We start from the raw sequence: 20,948 nt of genomic DNA on the forward strand, positions 1-20,948 counted from the left end.
AAAAAAAAAAAAAAAAAAAAAAAAAGAGTTAGACAATATACTACAGTCAGTCAGGTCCTATGCTAAACATCTGTTATCCCATTTCATCCTTCCAGTCACCCTGCCAAATCGCAATCATTCTCCTCATCCTACAGATGAGAAAACTAAGGTTCAAAGGGTTGAAATAACTCAGGTAGCCAGAATCAGGTTCAAGATTCAATACCAGACTGGTCTTTTGTCCTCTTCACTAGATGATACTACCTCCCACGAGGGTCTATGTGCTAAAGAAGACTATGTAACAGATCTAAGGAAAAGAGGATTTTGAAGACTCCATATCTTTTTTTTTTTTTTTTTGAGACGGAGTTTCACTCATGTTACCCAGGCTGGAGTGCAATGGCGCGATCTCGGCTCACCGTAACCTCCGCCCCCTGGGTTCAGGCAATTCTCCTGCCTCAGCCTCCTGAGTAGCTGGGATTACAGGCACGCGCCACCATGCCCAGCTAATGTTTTGTATTTTTAGTAGAGACGGGGTTTCACCATGTTGACCAGGATGGTCTCGATCTCTTGACCTCGTGATCCACCCGCCTCGGCCTCCCAAAGTGCTGGGATTACAGGCTTGAGCCACCGCGCCCGGCGAAGACTCCATATCTTAACAAACTTCCATCACACTATACTCCATTCATCCAAACAAGCTTAGAGGATTTGGCAAACTCCTTAGGATAACTGTATCTACCCATTCGATCTCCTTTGATTACAGCTGACAGAAAACCCACTTAAAGAGGATTAATGTGCCAAATAACAAAAAATTCCAGAGGTAGCTTAAAGGTGGTTTCATTAAGGGCTCAAATGAGGTCCCCAGGACTCTTTCACTATTTCTTATCTATCTCTCCCCCATGTTAACTCAGTTATTTGGCAGACCCTCACCTTAGGAGGCAAAATGGCAGAGGCAGCTTCTGAAGAGCACAAGTCTCCTTCACAGAAGTCCCTAGCGAAAATCTGTCTTTCATGAAGCTGACGAGGGTGTGTGCCCTTCCCTGGACCTATTGCTGTGCCCAGAGATGAGATACCTCACTGGCCAGCCTGAGTCAATGACATCTTTGAGGAAGAGTAGTAAACACCAATAAAATCACACAGATTGAAAAGGGGAAGCAGTGGTTTCCACAAGCACAATCAAGATTCTACAACAATATCAAAGTAAATGGATACTGGTTAAAGAAGCAAATGCCCACAACACTAACTGTGAGATATGCTAGGAACTTCTCATTATCAACAACAGTATCCCTTTCATAATCTGTATTTCAAGCAACCATTCTGAGCACCATCTCCTAAATTCCTAGCTCTCTCCTTAGTACTTTGGCTCCCCACAATTCTTCTAACCCTTCAATTTGCTGACTCTAATTAACATCTTCTCACTGTCCCCCATCTGCTATGTCCCCGTTTCTCTCTTTAATGAAACTAAATTTCATGGTTTATCATTATAATCATTCCCTTGCCCCTATCTATCTTCCTCCATCATACTGGCCTGGCAAAACCTTAATCCTGATTAAAGCCAATCGCTACTTCTCTTTCTTAATTTATAATTTATCAATGATTTTATTTTATTGTGTTCTTCTTCTCTGCCACTGCTGCATCTGAGCAGCTGAAGGAAAGCTCACAATCATGCTAGCTGGTCTCACATTAAATACATGACTACAGACATCAAGTAAGCCCTTAGTGACACCTGGCAAGTTAACTACATCTCCCTAGTCAATTTAGTCCCTCATTCCTGAGTATTCAATTATTCCTTTTCATTTCTCAAACCTACAACACCTCTTCCTTCCTCCTCCCTCTGTGTTGCCCTGACTTCCTCTTCTACCGAGAAAAAGCAAACCATCAAATCTAAACTACATCTACCACCTAGCCACAACTGGATCCTTTTACTTGCTTTACCCTCCTAAAACAATGGATAAACTATGGCCAATCCCTCCACTTGTGCACTGAATTTCTTTCCCTGTTATGTAACCAAGGACAACTTTCCTTCAAGTACACCCTTTCTTTCCTCTATTGCCTTCTCTGCTTAATCGTTCCCATCAGCACAATAATAATAATAATAAAAGCTACGACAGAGTGCTTACTAAATGTAGCGGGAGATTTCTATAATGGTTCCCAATGATCCCCACCTGCTGTCAACCCCAACCACATACTGGTGTAATATCCTTTCCTTCAGAGTGAACAGTATCTGTGATTCAGGGCAGAAGTGCTGGGGCTTCACGTCTCTGATTAAGTTATGTAAGATTATGACTTCTGTCTTTTTTTTTTTTTTTTTCTGAGACGGAGTTTCACTGTTGTTGCCCAGACTGGAGTGCAATGGCACGATCTCGGCTCACCGCAACCTCCGCCTCCTGGGTTCAAGCAATTCTCCAGCCTCAGCCTCCCGAGTAGCTGGGACTATAGGCACACACCATCATGCCCAGCTAATTTTTGTATTTTTAGTAGAGACGAGGTTTCACCTTGTTGACCAGGATGGTCTCGATCTCTTGACCTCGTGATCCACCCGCCTCAGCCTCCCAAAGTGCTGGGATTATAGGCGTGAGCCACTGCGCCCGGCCATGACTTCTGTCTTACTTCTCTCACTGTTTTCTGTTTGCAAACTCTGATTTAGAAATCTGTCATACTGAAGAGACCCATGTGGGGAAAAAAAAAAAAAAAAAGGCCAAGCATGGTGGCTCATGCCTATAATCCCAGCACTTCGGGAGGCCAAGGCGGGCAGATCTCAAGGTCAGGAGTTGGAGATCAGCCTGGCCAACATGGTGAAACCCTGTCTCTACTAAAAATACAAAAAGTAGCCACGTGTAGTGGCGCACAACTGTAATCCCAGCTACTCGGGAAGCTGAGGCAGGAGAATCACTTGAAACCAGAAGGCAGAGGTTGCAGTGAGCCGAGTTTGAACGACCGCACTCCAGCCTGGGCAACAAGAGCGCAACTCCAGGTCAAAAAAAAGAAAAAAAACCCACTAATGGCAGGCTTTAGCCAAGAGTCAGCTAGTAATTTGGACTCTAAGTCTAACAACCCTGGAGGAACTGAATTCTACCAACCACATGAGCCTGGAAATAATACTTTCCCAGTCAAGGCTTCAGATGAGAATCCAACCTGGCTGACACCTTGACGATAGCCGGTGAGAGACTCTGAAGCAAAGGAGCCAACTAAGCCATGCCAGGAGTCCCAGCCCACAGAGACTGTGAAATAATAAATCCATGTTGTTTTAAACTACTAAGTCCATGGTCATAGGTTATATACCAACAGATAATTAATATATTAAGCAACAAGCAGTCTTCTAAATGCTGTAAATATATTAACCATCTACTTCTCATACAATACTGTTAGTGTCTCTATTTTACAGATGAGGAAACTAAGCCACAGGGAGGCTTACAAATTTGCTTAATATCATGCACCTTGGTAAGGGCAGATTTAATAATCCTTTCCACCCAGTGTCTAATTTCTCTTTTTATTTTTATTTTTTTGAGATAGGGTCTCATTCTGTCACCCAGGCTGGATTCAAAATTTTGGCTCACTGCAACCTCCACCTCCCGAGCTCCAGAGGTCCTCCGACCTCAGCCTCCCAAGGAGCTGAACTACAAGTGTACACCACCATGCCAACTAATTTTTGTATTTTACTGTGGAGACAAGGTCTTACCACATTGCCCAGGCTGATCTCAAACTCCTGAGCTCAAGGGGCTCCAAGGTGCTGGGATTACAGGCATGAACCACTGCTCCTGGTCCTCTGCCTCTCTTTATGGCAAAACTCCTTGAGAGAGTTCTCTACGTCAGCTATCTACACTTGCTCCTCTGGCACTTTGTTTCGAACTTAGTGTAGATAGGCTTTCCTCCCTACCACGCCACTGAAACTGATCACAGGGTTATTAAGATCTCCAAATTGCTAAGTCAGTGTTTAGTCCTCATCTCTCATACTTATGAACTATATTTGAGAACTAATTATTTCCTATTCCTTCAAATCCTTTATTCACTTGGCATCTGAGTAATCACATTCTCTCGATTTTTCCCTCTACTTCTCTGACCTTTTTGGTCCCCACATCTAGATTCTCATCTTTCTGGTCCCTTAACTTCAGTGAGCACTGGATTCAGTCCTTGGATCCCCCTTTTCTTGTATACTCTGAATCTTATGTAACTTCATCCAGTCACGTGGATTTAAATAGCACCTGTGTAATGACAACTCTCAAACTTAGAACAAGCTCAGGTTCTCCCCCAAAGTCTCAATTTATACATCCAACAGCCTATTCAAACTCTCCATCTTAATATTCAATAAGCATTTCAAACTTAAAATCTCCATACTAGAACTCATTTCTCCCCCATAAACCTTGCTCCTGCTGCAATCTTCCATATCTTAGTAAAAGGCACCTCCATTCTTCCAAGCACTCAGGCTGAAACCTTGGAGTCATCCTGAATATCTTTTTTCTTTTTTTTTTTTTTTTGAGACGGAGTTTCGCTCTTGTTGCCCAGGCTGGAGTGCAATGGCGCGATCTCGGCTCACTGCAACCTCCGCCTCCTGGGTTCAGGCAATTCTCCTGCCTCAGCCTCCTGAGTAGCTGGGATTACAGGCACGCGCCACCATGCCCAGCTGATTTTTTGTGTTTTTTTTTTTAGTAGAGACGGGGTTTCACTACGTTGACCAGGTTGGTCTCGATCTCTTGACCTCGTGATCCACCCGCCTTGGCCTGAATATCTTTTTTCTTATACCCCACATCCAATCAACTGATACATCCTGTCAGTATCTTCAGATTATATCCAGACTCCAGCCTTTTCTCACCAACTCAAGTTACTACCTTGCCCAAGCCACTACCATCTGTTGAATCATTGTTAACAGCCTCCTACTGATGTCCTTGCTTCCACTTTTGCCCATGTACAGTTTATTCTCAATAAAGCAGCCAGAACAGTCATCTTAAAACCTAAGTCAAATGATTACAGTTCAGCTCAAAACCTTTCCATTTAACAGATAGCTACATAGTGCTTATTATGTTTTTATTACTTCATTTAATCCTTATAACAAACAGCCTTATCATCATTCTATTTTGCAAGTGAAGAAACTGAAGCACCAAAAAGCTATGATTTGCCCAAGGTATAACAATCACTAGTGGTGACGCTAGGATTCTAACCTAAGCAGTTGACTCCATAGACCACAATTTTAGTCACCATGCCATGCTGCCTCTCCATGGCTGCTGGCTTCCCATCTCACTCAAAATAAAAGTTCTATAATGTCTTAGATAGTCCAGTCCACTAAATGATCCTATCCCATATCTTCAACTCCTACTCTCCTTCTCATCTTACTCAAACCATACAGACCTGTGAATATTTGCAGTACTGTCCCATCTAAAGGCCCATATGCTGTTATTTCTGCCCAGAATACTCTTCCCATGGGTATTTGCAAGGGCAAGCCCATAAATTCCTTTATGTCTCTCCTCAAAGATCATCTTATCCGTGGGGTCCTTTCCTACCCTATTCAAAATAGCATCACCAGTTACTTCTAGATCATTGACCTTGTTTTATTTTTCTTCAGAGCACTTACTATCTGCTATAAATGTATTTGTTTATTACCTATTCTCCCTCCTCATTAGAATGCAATCTAGTTAGAATGTATCTGAATAGGCAGATATTGTAACTTTCGTTTATTGTCATATATCTAGTATCCAGAACAGAAGAATACTCATCACTTTAATTCCTGGATATTGTTGGAGAAACACTAACATAATGGCAATGATGACTAATATTGGAATATACCAAGGATATGTGATTTACTACACTTCATTTCATTCTCAGAAGTCTCAGTTCAGAGATGCACCTTAAAATAAGGGGGAAGGGCTAGGCATGGTGGCTAATGTCTGTAATCCCAGCACTTTGGAAGGCTGAGGTAGGTGGATCATTTGAGCACAGGAGCTCAAGAATAGCCTGGGCAACATTGCAAAACCCATCTTTACAAAAAAGCAATAATTAGCTAGGCATGGTCATGCATGCCTGTAGTCCCAGATACTTGGGAGGCTGAGGTGGGAGGATCATCTGAGCCCAGGGAGATTCAGGCTGCAGTGAACCATGATCGTGCCACTGCACTCCAGCCTGGGTGACAGTGTAAGACTCTGTCTCAAATAAATAAATAAAGGGGAAGAGGACAAAATGCAAATAGTGGAGTAGGGCATTTTCTAACCTACTACTTTGCCCTCACTGCTATATTCTGAAATGCTCTTAAAGAGAACAAAAGAATGTTTGGGAGCTTTTGAACTCTTAAATAAGATCATACTTCCTCAACATATTAACTAGATCAGGATCTCCTGTGATCAAACTATTGGAGATTACATTTTAGACCTTCAAACAAGAAAATAGCTCAAGGGAAAGTAACCACATATCATACACTAAAGCAAATTTAAGAATCAAATTCAGTACAATAGATTATACCTAATACAAGCAATTGCCAACTTAAAAACAGATTGTGTCAGGCATAGTGGCTCACACCTGTAAACCCAGCACTTTGGGAGGCTGAAGAGGGAGGATCACTTGAGCCCAGGAGTTCGAGACCATACCAAGCCTGGGCAACATACAGAAACCCTATCTCCACAAAAAATTTAAAAATCAGCTAGGAATGGTACTGCACACTTGTGATCCAAGGTACTCGGGAGGCTGAGTAAAGATCATTTGAGCCCAGGAGTTTGAGAGGCTAAGGCAGGCAGATCACAAGGTCAGGAGTTCAAGACTTGCCTGGCCAACATAGTAAAACCCCATCTCTACTAAAAATACAAAAAATTAGCCAGCCATGATGGCAGGCATCTGTAATCCCAGCGACTTGGGAGGCTGAGACAGGAGAATCTCTCGAACCTGGGAGGTGGAAGTTGTAGTGAGCTGAGATTGCGCCATTCACTGTAGCCCGGGTGACAGTACAAGGCTCCATCTCAAAAAAAAAAAAAAAAAAAAAGCTAGGAGTGGCGGATCATGCCTGTAATCCCAATACTCTAGCACTATGAAGGGCCAAAGTGGGTGAATTGCTTGAGTCCATGAATTTGAGAACAGCCTTGGCAACATGGTGAAACCCTGCCTCTACAAAAAAAAAAAAAAATTAGCTAAATTATCTGGGCATGGTAGGTAGCACATGCCTCTAGTCCCACCTACTCAGGAGGCTGAAGCAGGAGGATCACTGCAGCCCAAGAGGCAGAGGTTGCAGTGAGCCCAATTCATAGCACTGCACTCCAGCCTGGGTGACAGAGTGAGACCCTGTCTCAAAAAAATGCAGATTGTGTTGCAGAAGTCAATGAACAAAAACAAGTTTGCAGCTCATATTGCATTATCTTCATCATTATAATAAAACTGTAGGTTCCCAGATAAGCCCACCAGCTTATTTAATTCAAAGGTTCCTAAAATACTATACCGTTGAAATAAAAAAAAAACAAAATAAGGATAGCATATTAATTATCTCTATACCAAGAACTAACGGAAATTGGCTTCCCAGAAGTCCCAGCCTATTAAGTCTGAAAAGAGGGAGGGAGAGGAAGAAAAAATGATAGTATATATGGTTTCAAGGCTCTGAACATATCACTTATGAAATATCCACGTTATTTCCACCATCTCACTCATTACTGAAGATTTGATGTAGATAAGGTAATAAGAACAGGGTATGGTTGCTTCGAGTTCCCAATACCAGAAAAAGGGACAGAAAGTAACTCACTAAAGCATTATTTCCTCAGGGAAACCTCCTTTGACTTCCTAGACCAGGTCAAGTCCCCTTGTTATTCACATGCACAGAACAGTATTTCTTGTTTCAGTGTCCTTCTCTGAAAATAACTGTTTTTGTTAGAGCCAATATTTGACTGATGTCTGTCTCCTACACTGGGCTATAAGTCCCCAGAGTATATACCATGTCCATTTTGTTCACTGTGACATAGTCAGAGCCTAGCACACTGACTAGCAATCACTGAAGGCTTATGGGATGAATCAATCTGGGCAGAGTAAGAAAGTCGTTCTTGCCTTTGAAGCCAAGGTGCTTCTTTGCCAACTTTGCTTCATCAAATACCTAGTTCCCCAACTGCTAGCGTCTAAAGCCCTGTTTCTCCCAGAAAATTAAAAGCACTGAAGTGGAAACCATAATGCAACACCCAGATTCCCCTTTTAGCACCGAGGGCATTATTCCCACAGCTGCTGAGAGTGTGGCCAGCAGATAGCTCTCAGCTATTAGGCCTCTTTGAAATTGCCTCCACTAAAGAGAGACCCCTTGCAAGGTCATGCCCTCTTACTGGGGCAAACCATATCCAATGACTGGCTGAGACTGGAGGACAGCTCTGGGGGGCTCTCTGTGGAACTGTCCTTGCTTTCCATTGAGACTGCCTCACACACGCTACCCAATTTTGCTTAAATCCTTTTCCTTCCACAGGTGCTGATCCCAAGGGCACTCGCTAATAAATACCTGTCTACATCTCAAAATCAGCTGCCCAGGGAACCCAATCTATGACATGCAGCATTTACTCCCATGTTCCCTTGAACTTCCAGATACAGAGCTTTGGCCAGGCATGGTGGCTCACGCCTGTAATCCCACCACTTTGGGAGTCCAAGGTGGGTGGATCATGAGGTCAGGAGTTCGAGACCAGCCTGGCCAAGATGGTGAACTCCTGTCTCTACTAAAAACAGAAAAAAAATTTAGCTGGGTGCAGTGGCGGGTACCTGTTATCCCAGCTACTCGGGAGGCTGAGGCAGGAGAATTGCTTGAACCCAGGAGGCGGAGGTTGCAGTGAGCCGAGATTGTGCCATCGCACTCCAGCCTGGGAGACAGAGTAAGACTCCATCTCAAAAAAAAAAAGATACAGAGCTGAGAGCTGACAAGACCAGAGACACAAAAATGAAGTCCCCACCTCACGTCTGAATCTCTAGGGAGATAACCCATTAAAGAGACATAAAAGACAAAAAAAAAACTTTCTATTGCAAAGCTTTTAGCCTAACAAAATTGAATGACTATTTCCATGCTTAGGCAAGATAATTAACCTCCCTAACCTTAAATTTTATCAACTGAAAAATATAATCAGTTCTTACTTCATAGGTTTGCTTTGTAAAATACTTGCTGCATAAGAAATGTTAAATTCGTTTTTCTCCTACTACCTGCAAGGGTCTGGGGTGTCACCCATTGCAGTTTCATCTTTCCCTAGTATACAGCTTTCTCTTTGGCCACCAATGTCCAAGTGCTTGCCTGTCTGTGAAAAAATAAAAGCTAGCCGGGTGCAGTGGCTCAGGCCTACAATCCCAGCACTGTGGGAGGTCAAGGCAGGCGAATCACTTGAAGTCAGGAGTTTGCAACCACCTTGGCCAACATGGTAAAACCCTGTCTCTACCAAAAATACAAAAATTAGCTAGGCATGGTAGTGGATGCCTGTAAACCGAGCTACTTACCTGTAATCCCAGCTATTTAGGCTTGAACCCAGGAGGTGGAGGTTGCAGTGAGCTGAGATTGCGCCACCTGCACTCCAGCCTGGGCGACAAAGCAAGACTCCATCTCAAAAAATAAAAGAACACAACATTCATAGGGCATGACGTTCATCCTTTCAATCCTGATCCTCTCCTCCAACAAACATTATTCACAATGCTTACAAGAAGGTTTATTGGACTAGAAAAACATCTTTCTGTTGCCTAGAAAGGTGTTGGTTAGAACTTGTGCATCTCTCCATTTCTCCCTCCGAAAAGACTGTACATCTTATCATCCAAGCCCCAATGATATTCATGACTTTAAAAATCCCACCCCTGGCCGGGCGCGGTGGCTCAAGCCTGTAATCCCAGCACTTTGGGAGGCCGAGGCGGGTGGATCACGAGGTCAAGAGATCGAGACCATCCTGGTCAATATGGTGAAACCCCGTCTCTACTAAAAATACAAAAAAAATTGGCTGGGCATGGTGGCGCGTGCCTGTAATCCCAGCTACCCAGGAGGCTGAGGCAGGAGAATTGCCTGAACCCAGGAGACGGAGGTTGCGGTGAGCCGAGATCGCGCCATTGCACTCCAGCCTGGGTAACAAGAGCGAAAACTCCGTCTCAAAAAAAAAAAAAAAAAAAAAAAATCCCACCCCTAACAACCTTGCCAACTTTATCTCCTCCTCTTCCCCATCATGTACCTTACCCTCTAGGCAATCATAACTAGAGAAAATGGTTTTCCAGAAGTCTAAATATTAGAAGCCAAAAGACAACTGTGCTAAAATCGGCCAGGCACAGTGGCTCACACCTGTAATCCCAACACTTTGGGGAGGCCGAAATGGGAGGATTGCTTGAGAACAGGAATTTGAAACCAGCCTGGTCTACATAGTGAGAGCCCACCTGTATTCTTTAAAACAATATTTAAAAATGTAAGAAAAAAGAACTCTGCCAAAATATTTTTAAACATCAGAGTCTCACCCTGTTGCCCGGGCTGGAGTACAGTCGTGAGATCTTGATTCACAGCAACCTCTGCCTCCTAGGTTCAACCGATTCTCCTGCCTCAGCCTCCAGAGTAGCTGGAATTACACAGGTGCCCACTACCATACCCAGCTAATTTTTGTATTTTTAGTAGATATAAGGTTTCCCCATATTGGCCAGGCTGGTCTTGAACTCCTGACCTCAAGTGATCCGCCTGCCTCAGCCTCTGAAAATGCTGGGATTATGGGCATGAGCACTGCATCAAGCACATCATCCGATTTTTAAATCATAACTTGGTATAGGGTGCATAGTAGTAATGTGCCCAGTAGGTAACCTAACAGTAGCATAAATTGAGCAATATAAAAAGGGCAGTGCAAACTACAAAAGACTAGCTCCATGACAAGGTAAAAAGTATAGCTAATTACATGTTTTGGCAGGTGACAGCTATTGGAAAGTATTAAATTCAATCATGTCTAATGTCTATCAAAATATGTTTTGATCATCATTCTTTTGCAGATTTAAGATATTCAAAACTGGCTCTCTGCTCCTCCCGTTCGACAGCCAGCCACATCTTCTCCCACATCACCAGCCACATCCCTGAGGCACCATGGTGAGGCGAAGGTCAGAGTCAACAGATTGGGTCGTATTGGGCACTTGGTCATCAGGGCTGCTTTTAACTCTGGTAAAGTGGATATTGTCGCCACCAATGACCCCTTTCTTGACCTCAAATACATGGTCTACATGTTCCGGTATGATTCCACCCATGGCAAATTCCCTGACACTAGCAAGGCTGAGAACAGGAAGCCTGTCATCAATGGAGATCCCATCACCATCCTCCAGGAGCAAGATCCCTCCAAAATCAAGTGGGTCGATGGTGGTGCTGAGGACATCGTGGAGTCCACCAGTATCTTTACCACCATGGAGAAGGCTGGAGCTCACTTGCAGGGAGGAGCCTGCAAGGGTCATCATCTCTGCCCCCTCTACTGACGCCCCCATGTTCATGATGGGTGTGAACCATGAGTATGACAACAGCCTCAAGATAGTCACTTCATGCCTCCTGCATGAAGTGGCCCTGGCCAAGGTCATCCATGACAACTTGGGTATTGTGGAAGGACTCATGACCACAGTGCATGCCATCACTGTCACCCAGAAGACTGCGGATGGCCCCTCGAGGAAACTGTGGCATGACAGCCACGGGGCTCTCCAGAACATCATCCCTGGCTCTACTGGCACTGCCAAGGCCATGGGCAATGTCATCCCTGAGCTGAATGGGAAGCTCACTGGCATAGTCTTCCATGTCCCCACTACCAATGTGTCAGTCATGGACCTGACCTGCCATCTAGAAAAACCTGCCAGATACGACATCAAGAAGGTGTCGCTCAGCCTGGAGTACAGGGTATGATCTCAGCTCACTTCCACCTTTGATGCTGGGGCTGGCATTGCCCTCAACGACCACTTTGTCAAGCTCACTTCCTGGTATGACAATGAAGTTGGCTACAGCAACAGGGTGGTAGACCTCATGGCCCACATGGCCTCTAAGAAGTAAGACTCCTGGACCACCAGCCCAGGCAAGAGCACAAGAGGAAGAGAGAGGCCCTCACTGATGGGGAGTCCCTGCCATACTCAGTCCCCTACCACGCTGAGAATCTCCCCTCCTCATAGCTTCCATGCAGACTCCCTGAAGAGGGAGAGGTCTAGGGAGCCCCACCTATGTGCCATCAATAAAGTCCCCTGTGTGCTCCCCAAAAAAAGATATTCAAAATTCCAGAAATAGCACTTCAATAGGCCAGAACAGTACAGGTCCTGGATATTTTGTTATTTTGTTAAACAATCTTCTACTATATTTGTTTTTCCCCAAACACACTATTTATCCCAAGTCTGCCAGGAAGGTTTTTGTTTTTCTTTTTTTTTTTTTTTTTTTGAGGCGGAGTTTCGCTCTTGTTACCCAGGCTGGAGTGCAATGGCGCGATCTCGGCTCACCGCAACCTCCGCCTCCTGGGCTCAAGCCATTCTCCTGCCTCAGCCTCCTGAGTAGCTGGGATTATAGGCACGCACCACCATGCCCAGCTAATTTTTGTATTTTTTTTTAGTAGAGACGGGGTTTCACCATGTTGATCAGGACGGTCTCGATCTCTTGACCTCGTGATCCACCCACCTCGGCCTCCCAAAGTGCTGGGATTATAGGCGTGAGCCACCGCGCCCGGCCCTTGTTTTTCTTTTCAGGGGTTTCACTCTGCTACCCAGCATGGAGTACAGGGGTGTGATCTCAGCTCACAGCAGCCTCAACCTCCTGGGCTCAAGTGATCCTCCCACCTCAACCTCCCAAGTAGCTGGGACTACAAGCATGTGCCACCATGCCCAGCTAATTTTTTATAGTTTTTGTAAATAAAGGTTCTGCTATGTTGCCCAGGCTGGTCTCAAACTCCTAGGTTCAACCAATTTGCCCACCTCATCCTCCCAAAGTGCTGGGATTACAGGCATGAGCCACTGCATCCAGCCTTCCATAGGCTCTTCTTGAAAGCTTGTTTGGAGGTTCTAGCAGGGGAGTGCAGCCACACATATACCCTTGACTGAAGACCAGTCCTCCTCCACCAGGATGGTCATCTTCTTTGATCAAGCACACAGCTTCAGGACAGACACACGTGGAGCAATAAGGAAGGAAGGGGACATCTGTCTAGTCAGTCAGATTAGCCAAGTCAACTCTGGTGATCAATGGGATGACGGATGTCCCAGCCAGATCACCCTCATATCCAATTATTTTTTTTTTTTTTGAGACAGTGTGTCACTCTCCCAGGCTGGAGTGCAGTGGCACAATCTTGACTCGCTGCAACCTCCAGAAAGGCTTTTTTTTTTTATTGCATTTTAGGTTTTGGGGTACATGTGAAAAAAATGCAAGATTGTTGTATAGGTACACACATGGCAGTGTGATTTGCTGCCTTCCTCCCCTTCACCTATATCTGGCATTTCTCCCCATGCTATCTCTCCCCAACTCCCCACTTCCCAGGCTCTTCTTAAATGTCACCTTTTCAATGACATCTTGCGAAGCATTAATTTTTTTTCCTGCTCAAACCTCTCGGATATCTTGTATGTACAGCCCTTACTGTATTTACACAGTTCTATACCTGTCTAGTGATATAATTAAATATGTACAAGATGATCTATAAACTTTGAGATATCCTAGGAAGAAACATTACGTAGCAACAAAGATCAGAACACAAAGCATTATTTATAATAGGAAATATTAATGTAAGGAGAAAAAACTTGAAATCAATATGTGGTTCAATTCAAATTCTGATTAGATGAGAATGAAGAAACACTTTATAAGCAACGATTACACTTCATTTCTATTTTTATTTTTTGAGATACAGTTTTTGCTCTGTTGCCTAAGTTGTAGCTCAATGCTGCAATCTCAGCTCACTGCAACCTCTGCCTCCTGGGTTCAAGCAATCCTTCTGAGTTGCTGAGATTACAGGTGCCCAGAATTATGGCCAGTGAATTTTTGTATTTTTAGTAGAGATGGGGTTTCACCATGTTGGCCAGGCTAACTCCTGACCTCAGGTGATCCGCCTGTCTCAGCCTCCCAAAGTGCTAGGATTACAGGCATGAGCCACCATGCCCAGCCCAAGTTACACTTTAATATCACACACATGCTGAAAATGAAGTAGACTAACACAATTTGATGCACTGCTTCATATAATTTATTCCCATAATTCAGAAATGAAAATCCAAGTACTTACAGGCATGGAAATCACACTGAATGCTAACCCCAGTGCAAATGTAGCAAGTTCAAACTATCTGACAGGTGTGTATACCAAACCCCATTGCCTACTAGTACTCCTTTAGAACACTGATAAACGTTGTAAAGGGGTAACATGATTAGATTTTAAAACAAAAGGTATTCACTAGCCAAGTGCAATGGCTCACGCCTGTAATCCCAGCACTCTGGGAGGCCAAGGTGGGCGCATCACTTGAGCACAGGAGTTCAACCAGCCTAGCTGGGCAACATGGCAAAACCCAGTCTCTACAAAACATAGCAAAAAAAAATTAGCCAGGTGTGGTGGTGTGCACCTGTAAGCCCGGGTAGTCAGGGGGCTGAGGTAGAAGGATCACTTGAGCCCAGAGGCAGAGGTTGCAGTGAGCTGTGATGGCATCACTGCACTTCAGCCTGGAAGACAGAGTAAGACCCTGTTTTAAAAGGAAAAAAAAAAAGTATTTGCCAGTAATTCTCATCCTCCAGAGATAAGGTTGTCTGGGCACACAAGATCTGGCAAGAAAGAGAAAGTATCTACCACACCCTCTTCACACCCTGAAAAGATGCATTTGCAAGTTTCTTCACTTCTTTGATAGGTAATATTAGAAAAAGAAGAAATACTGCATGCCATATTGGTATGAAGAAGCAATGAGGCTGCAAACAAAAAATAATCAGAACATTGCAACTACTTTGCTCGAGTTCTTTTTCTAAGTGAGTCGCCAAATCCTGACAACTTTTACTGAAAGTTTCCCTAACTCCTAAGCCTTCATTATCACATACCTAGCATCCTGTGAATTTTTTTTGTTTGTTTGAGACAGAACCTCGCTCTGTCGCCCAAGCTACAGTGCAGTAGCACGATCTTGGCTCACTGTGCAACCTTCACCTCCAAGGTTCAAGTGATTTTTCTGCCTCAACCTCCCAAGCAGCTAGGACTACAGGCATGTGCCATTATGTCTGGCAAATTTTTGTATTTTCAGTAGAGACGGAGTTTCACCATATTGGCCAGGCTGGTCTCAAACTCCTGACCTCGTGATCTGCCCACCTCAGCCTCCCAAAGTGCCGGGATTACAGGCATGAGCCACCAGGCCCAGCCCGATCCTGTGATAATTTTCTAATTGTGACTCTGGTTGCCCTCCCCTCTAATTTGTACTGCACACTGCCAAACATTTTTTTTTTTTTCTGAATAAGTATCTGGCATCGCTACCTCACAAATCCTCCAAAAAGTTTGTTACTTTCTTGTAAACTAAAGTTAGAACATTTTCATTTCATGACATGACAATCTGAGGATATGGGCCCAACATTAATTTACACAGATCTTCTGCTCTAGGGTCTGTTTTCCACGACAGGCCAAAACATGCCATGTTTTCCACGATTACATATTTTGAGTCTTGCATTTCTGTTCCACTCCCCATGGTATACACTACGTCCACCCACCCAAATCCTGTAAGGCAAACATTGAGCATTTACCATGCTCCTAGGACAACGGCACCAACTCAAGTCACACTATTTTTTCAAGCTTTGTTGAGCAATTACCATGTTAAACACTATTCTGGGTATGACAGGCAAAGATCCTGTTCTCATGGAATGCAATTTTGTGTGTTGGAAAGACGCAGATAATCAACTTTTAACATATTAACACAAAATCACTTTACACTGTGAAAAGTGTTTTGAAAAATGTAACATGGATCTGTCATGTTAGCAAATGATCATAAGGGAGTTATTTTAGGAAGGCCGACAAGAAAGACCGCTTAGATGTAATTGACGAGAACTCAGCCATGTGATAAAGTAAGTTAAAGCATTAAGAAACCAAAAGTCAGGCCGGGCGCGGTGGCTCACGCCTGTAATCCCAGTACTTTGGGAGGCTGAGGCGGGTGGATCACAAGGTCAAGAGATCGAGACCATCCTGGTCAACATGGTGAAACCCCGTCTCTACTAAAAATACAAAAAAAAAAAAAAAAAAATCAGCTGGGCATGGTGGCGCATGCCTGTAATCCCAGCTACTCAGGAGGCTGAGGCAGGAGAATTGCCTGAACCCAGGAGGCAGAGGTTGCGGTGAGCCGAGATCGCGCCATTGCACTCCAGCCTGGGTAACCAGAGTGAAACTCCGTCTCAAAAAAAAAAAAAAAAAAACAAAGAAAAAAAAAGAAACCCAAAGTCCCTACATTTTAAGTTTCAACGACTTTCAGGATCACACCTTGAATATGCTTAAGTATTATGAATCTCCCCTAGAAGACAACACTCCCCAATATGAAACAGTAAAGCACAAGTAGTGCCCACTGTGAGCTAACCAAAATCGCTGTCTTTACATAAAACATTTATTGATGGTCAGTTTCACGAGACCCAAATGTGCTCTAAAAGAATATTCCAGTCCAATGACTTCTCTTGTGAGTTGAGAGCTCTCTCGCCTCTTTTGAGAGCTCCATTAAGGAACGTCAACCAAAGACAACACTTTAAGGGTACGCATGGACCGGTTCTACTTTCTCGCCGAGAAAACTGTACAGAAAACAGACATTCAACTACCTCACACAGGCTCATGGCTAAAACCAGTTTCACCAAGAGAAGACACAAGGAATTCTTCGGTCTGAGATAAAATGCACCGTCCAAATCGGGGACATCAAGACAAGGCTCCAGGAAAGCCGTGAGAAAAAGAGACTAGTCCAGGCAAATTCAGACTAGTAACTGGCAGAAAGTCACTTGGCGTGCCCAAACTGATTTCCTCATCTGCAAAGATACAACAACGACTCCTGCCTCTCAAAATATGTGAAGCTCTAACGAGACAGCCGTAAAAGAACTTTAAGAGGCGCATACAGCGGGATGGGTTCAAGTTACTTAAACTATACTTGTGTTAGGAGGAACTCAAGTGAAGACTCGCGAACATTACCTTGACAAGCCACACTCCTGTGTTCTGTTTGGCGCCGGTCAGATCGAGTTCCCCGCGCTCGGCCATGGGTCTGCCGCTGGTGGAGGCGTGCGGGCTGTATCAGCGACCCCAGGAGCCGGAGGGCTGCGGAGCGAACGTCCGGAGCAAAGCACAAGCCGCGCTGAGAGGTGAAGAGCCGGCGTTTCTGACCTGCCCGGATACCGGAAACCCGCGGAAAAAGGAACACTCCGCCGGGAGCTGGGATTGCGCCTACGTATTACTACGTCAGTACGGCGCCCTGTTGCAGACAAACTTCCTGTTTCGGCAATTTCTTGGGTGGGCGTGGCTGCCAGCGATGTCTGTATCAGACGGATTAAAACTTGGTTGGAGGCTGGGCGTGGTGGCTCACGCCTGTAATCCAAGCACTTTGGAGGCCAAGGCGGGCGGATCACCTGGGGTCGGGAGTTCAAGACCAGCCTGACCAACATGGTGAAACCCCGTCTTAAAATAATAAAAAAAAATAAAAAAATTAAAAAAAAAACTTGGTTGGGATGAGCCAAAACGTTAGCAATGTATTTAAAGACAAGGTCAGCATAACTGAAGAAAAAGATTATCAGAACGAAAAAATGGGGTTCAAAGAGACAAAAGCTGTCAGAACATGTCCAATCCTAGCCAAAGAGAGAGAGAGAGAGACAGTATTTGAAGGGCAGGGTCAGGGTAGTAAATTGGCCTCCTTGGGCAACGTCACTAGCACAAGTGGGCACTGGGATCAGACTGAGTAGCTCTGGTATTGAAGGCATGCCGTTTCTAGACCTGAAAAGAAAGCGGTGTTTCAGCTCAGAGGCTGCCTGAGCTCTTCTGATTAAGCAAGCAGAGCACCTCAGACTCCAAAACCCGGAGGTCTGTGACGAAATGAACAAGTAAGAGACAAACCTGGTCGTTTCCTCCCCCACTTAAACAATGTTCTCTTTCTCTTCTTGCCTCTGGAATAAAATTCAACCCTGCTGCTTCAACTGGGCCCTCTCAGTTTCATCCCTTTGCACCTCCCGCCATCACTCCACCACCCACCCAACCACACCAAACCCAGCACACTTCCCTGAACACGTCAGAATCTTCCTCGGTCATTTCAGAGCCCCTGCACACTGGATTCTCTTCCCTCAGATGCCCTGCTTTACCGCTACCTTCATTCCCACCCCTGTCCTCTGGTTGCCAAACTCCTACTTATGATTCAAGACCAATGGAAATGTCACTTCCTGTGACACCTTTTGTCAACCTCCCCAGAAGAAACTAGTTTTTCTTCACATCACAGTGTGATACTTAGCACTCTGCACTATAATATATATGTTTACATATATATTATGCCTTTGCTTTCCAGACTATGAACTCCTCCTAGGCAAAAAGAGCTTTATTGAGGTATAATTGACAAATAAAAAATAGTGCTTTATTCATTTTATATCCACAATGTCTAGCACAGTGTTTGATACATTGTCAGATTTCAGTAGGCTTTGGTTGAAAGAACATTCGCTGAAAAACAAACAATAAGGTATTGTTAAGAATGGCAAGTAATTTTTTGAGTCACGCATCAGAGCCATGCACAAAATTGAGAAAAATTTTATCTGAGTTCAGCATAGGGCCAGGAAAAGCTGTCAGAACTCTACGATTAGCCAGCAAAACTAATAGGAAAGATGGGAGAAACCAGGAGTGTGTTGAAAATGAAAGTTCTGGCCGTGTGTGGTGGCTCACGCCTGTATTCCAAGCACTTTGGGAGGCAGAGGCGGGTGGATCACGAGGTCAGGAGTTCGAGACCAGCCTGGTCAACATAGCAAGACCCTGTCTCTAAAAACAAGAAAAAGAAAAAAAAATTTAAGTAGAAAATGAAGGTTTCTTCTTGTGCAACAACTTGGGAAAGGGCCTAAAATATATAAAGGGTAAGTAGATGAAGGGAACTGCTCTAAGCTTTAATCAAGTAGAAGGAATAAATTGAAATATGAGACTATGGGAGAAGAGAAGCAAGGTAGCCTAGAGCACCCCAGGAATGGACTTTAAAGATTGGAAAATTGGCCTTCGTCTCTGGGTCATGGGAGGCCTTAAAATGTATGGTGTGTGTGTGTGCGTAGGGGTGTGTGTGTGTGTGTGTGCGTGCACGCGCGTACAGAGATTAGGAGAGAAAAATGACTGACGAAAAGGCTAGAGAAGAAAAGAGGCCCGGCACGGTGGCTCATACCTTTAATCCCAGCACTTTGGGAGGCCGAGGTAGGTGGATCACGAAGTCAGGAGATCAAGACCATCCTGGCCAACATGGTGAAACACTGTCTCTACTAAAATACAAAAAACTACCTGGGAGTAGTGGTGTGTGCCTGTAGTCCCAGCTACTCAGGAGGCTGAGGCAGGAGAATTGCCTGAACCTGGGAGCTGGAGGTTGCAGTGAGCCAAGATCCAAGCTACTACACTCCAGCCTGTCGACAGAGTGAGACTCCATCTCAAAAAAAAAAAAAAAAGAGAAGGAAAAGTGGAGATTTAAAAAGAATTATATAGAATAAAGAATAAAACAACTTATTGAGCACCTCTTCCTCATACCCTGTTGAACAAAGAGCAAGCTTCTCCAGTCTGTCCTTTTCAAACGCCTTCTAGCTTGAAGGGGAATGTTTATAGAACCGTGAGAGAAAAGGAGGGCGCAGCCTCTGTGAACCAGATTCACAGATTTACTGAGGAGACCCTTAGGGTGATAGATATTACAGCCAGATCCCTCAACTTCCTAAGCACCTACTATAGGCCAGATGCTCAGCTAGTTGTTTTCTGTATTATCCCATTTAATCCTTATAACAATGTGCCAGAGTAGATATTACGTTACCTTAATATAGCTCTATATGTCATTAAACATATCAACATCCAGGATCTGAGACCATATCCCAGGATGGGGCTCACAGAGCATAAGACGCAGAGGTCAGTGCCCCAAAAAAGGTAACACCAAAATTCTGTACTCCTTCAGATGATTAACTAGTCAAGTTATTATCAAAATTTGTAAGGCATGAATGCAGTTCTGGGAGGGAGAGCCCAAGCACTCTGCTGGCTGCAATTTTTCCAAAAAGTCTGGTAGTGCTTAGGGCAACTTGAAACTCCACCTTTATCTAGGGCTTAGATTCTAGGTCAAACCTCAAGGCCACCCAACCTTCTTTACTGCTTTTTTTTTTTTTTTTTTTTTGACAGAGTCTTGCTCTGTCACTCAGGCTGGAGTGTGCAATGACACGATTACAGCTCACCGCAGCCTCGACCTTTCGGGCTCAAGCTATCTTCCCACCTCAGTCTTCCAAGTGGCTGGGACTACAGGTGCACACCACCACACCCAGCTATTTTTTTGTAGAGACGGAGTTTCACCATGTTGCCCAGGAGGACACGGCCTGAGCTCCTGGGTTCAAGCAATCCACCCACCTAAGCCTCCCTAGGTGCTGGGATTATAGGCATGAGCCACTGTGCCTGGCCCCAACCTGCTTATTAGGCAGAACTACATTCTTTTTTATGGGTCTTCTAGACTAGCTGCAGCAGGAATGAACCCCAAACACACCACCAAACATGCTTCAATCTAAATGAGTGTTCTCACCCTCTGGTTCCCGTACAAGTTGCATTAGAATTCCCTGGGGGAAATGTGTTTTAAAATGCCAGACACCTGAGCCCCAATCCAGGCAAACAAAATTAGACTTTCTGGAGGTGAGTCTGAAAATTGACATTTTTAGCAAACTCCCAGAGTGTTTCTTAGGCACACCAAAATCTGAGAATCGTTGTTCTAAATGATAGCATTCTAATCGATAGAATTCTAATTGATATTTTTCTAACTGGGCCAGTTTCCAAGGTCTGAGGCATGTGAAAAAGTTTACCAGAAAGTCTTACAGCTAGAATTCCCTCATGCCTTGTTAATTCAGAACACCACAGTTCTGTCAGGTAGCTATTGAGAGTATAAGC

General features: G+C 44.3%; 1 protein-coding gene across 1 annotated transcript in view; it reads right to left on the minus strand.

Annotated features, from left to right (window-relative positions):
* GTF2F2 (general transcription factor IIF subunit 2) overlaps positions 1-17,270 on the minus strand; it is a 153,588-nt gene extending 136,318 nt beyond the window's left edge. Inside the window, exon 1 of the mRNA XM_032294733.1 lies at positions 17,013-17,270. Coding sequence (XP_032150624.1) covers positions 17,013-17,078 — 66 coding nt within the window. The 5' untranslated portion in view covers positions 17,079-17,270. The remainder of the gene's footprint in view (positions 1-17,012) is intronic.
* Between the last annotated feature and the right edge of the window lie 3,678 nt (positions 17,271-20,948).

Source organism: Sapajus apella, unplaced genomic scaffold (genome assembly GCF_009761245.1).
Source record: "Sapajus apella isolate SASKATOON/1434 unplaced genomic scaffold, GSC_monkey_1.0 scaffold32, whole genome shotgun sequence".
Taxonomy (NCBI): Eukaryota; Metazoa; Chordata; class Mammalia; order Primates; family Cebidae; genus Sapajus; species Sapajus apella.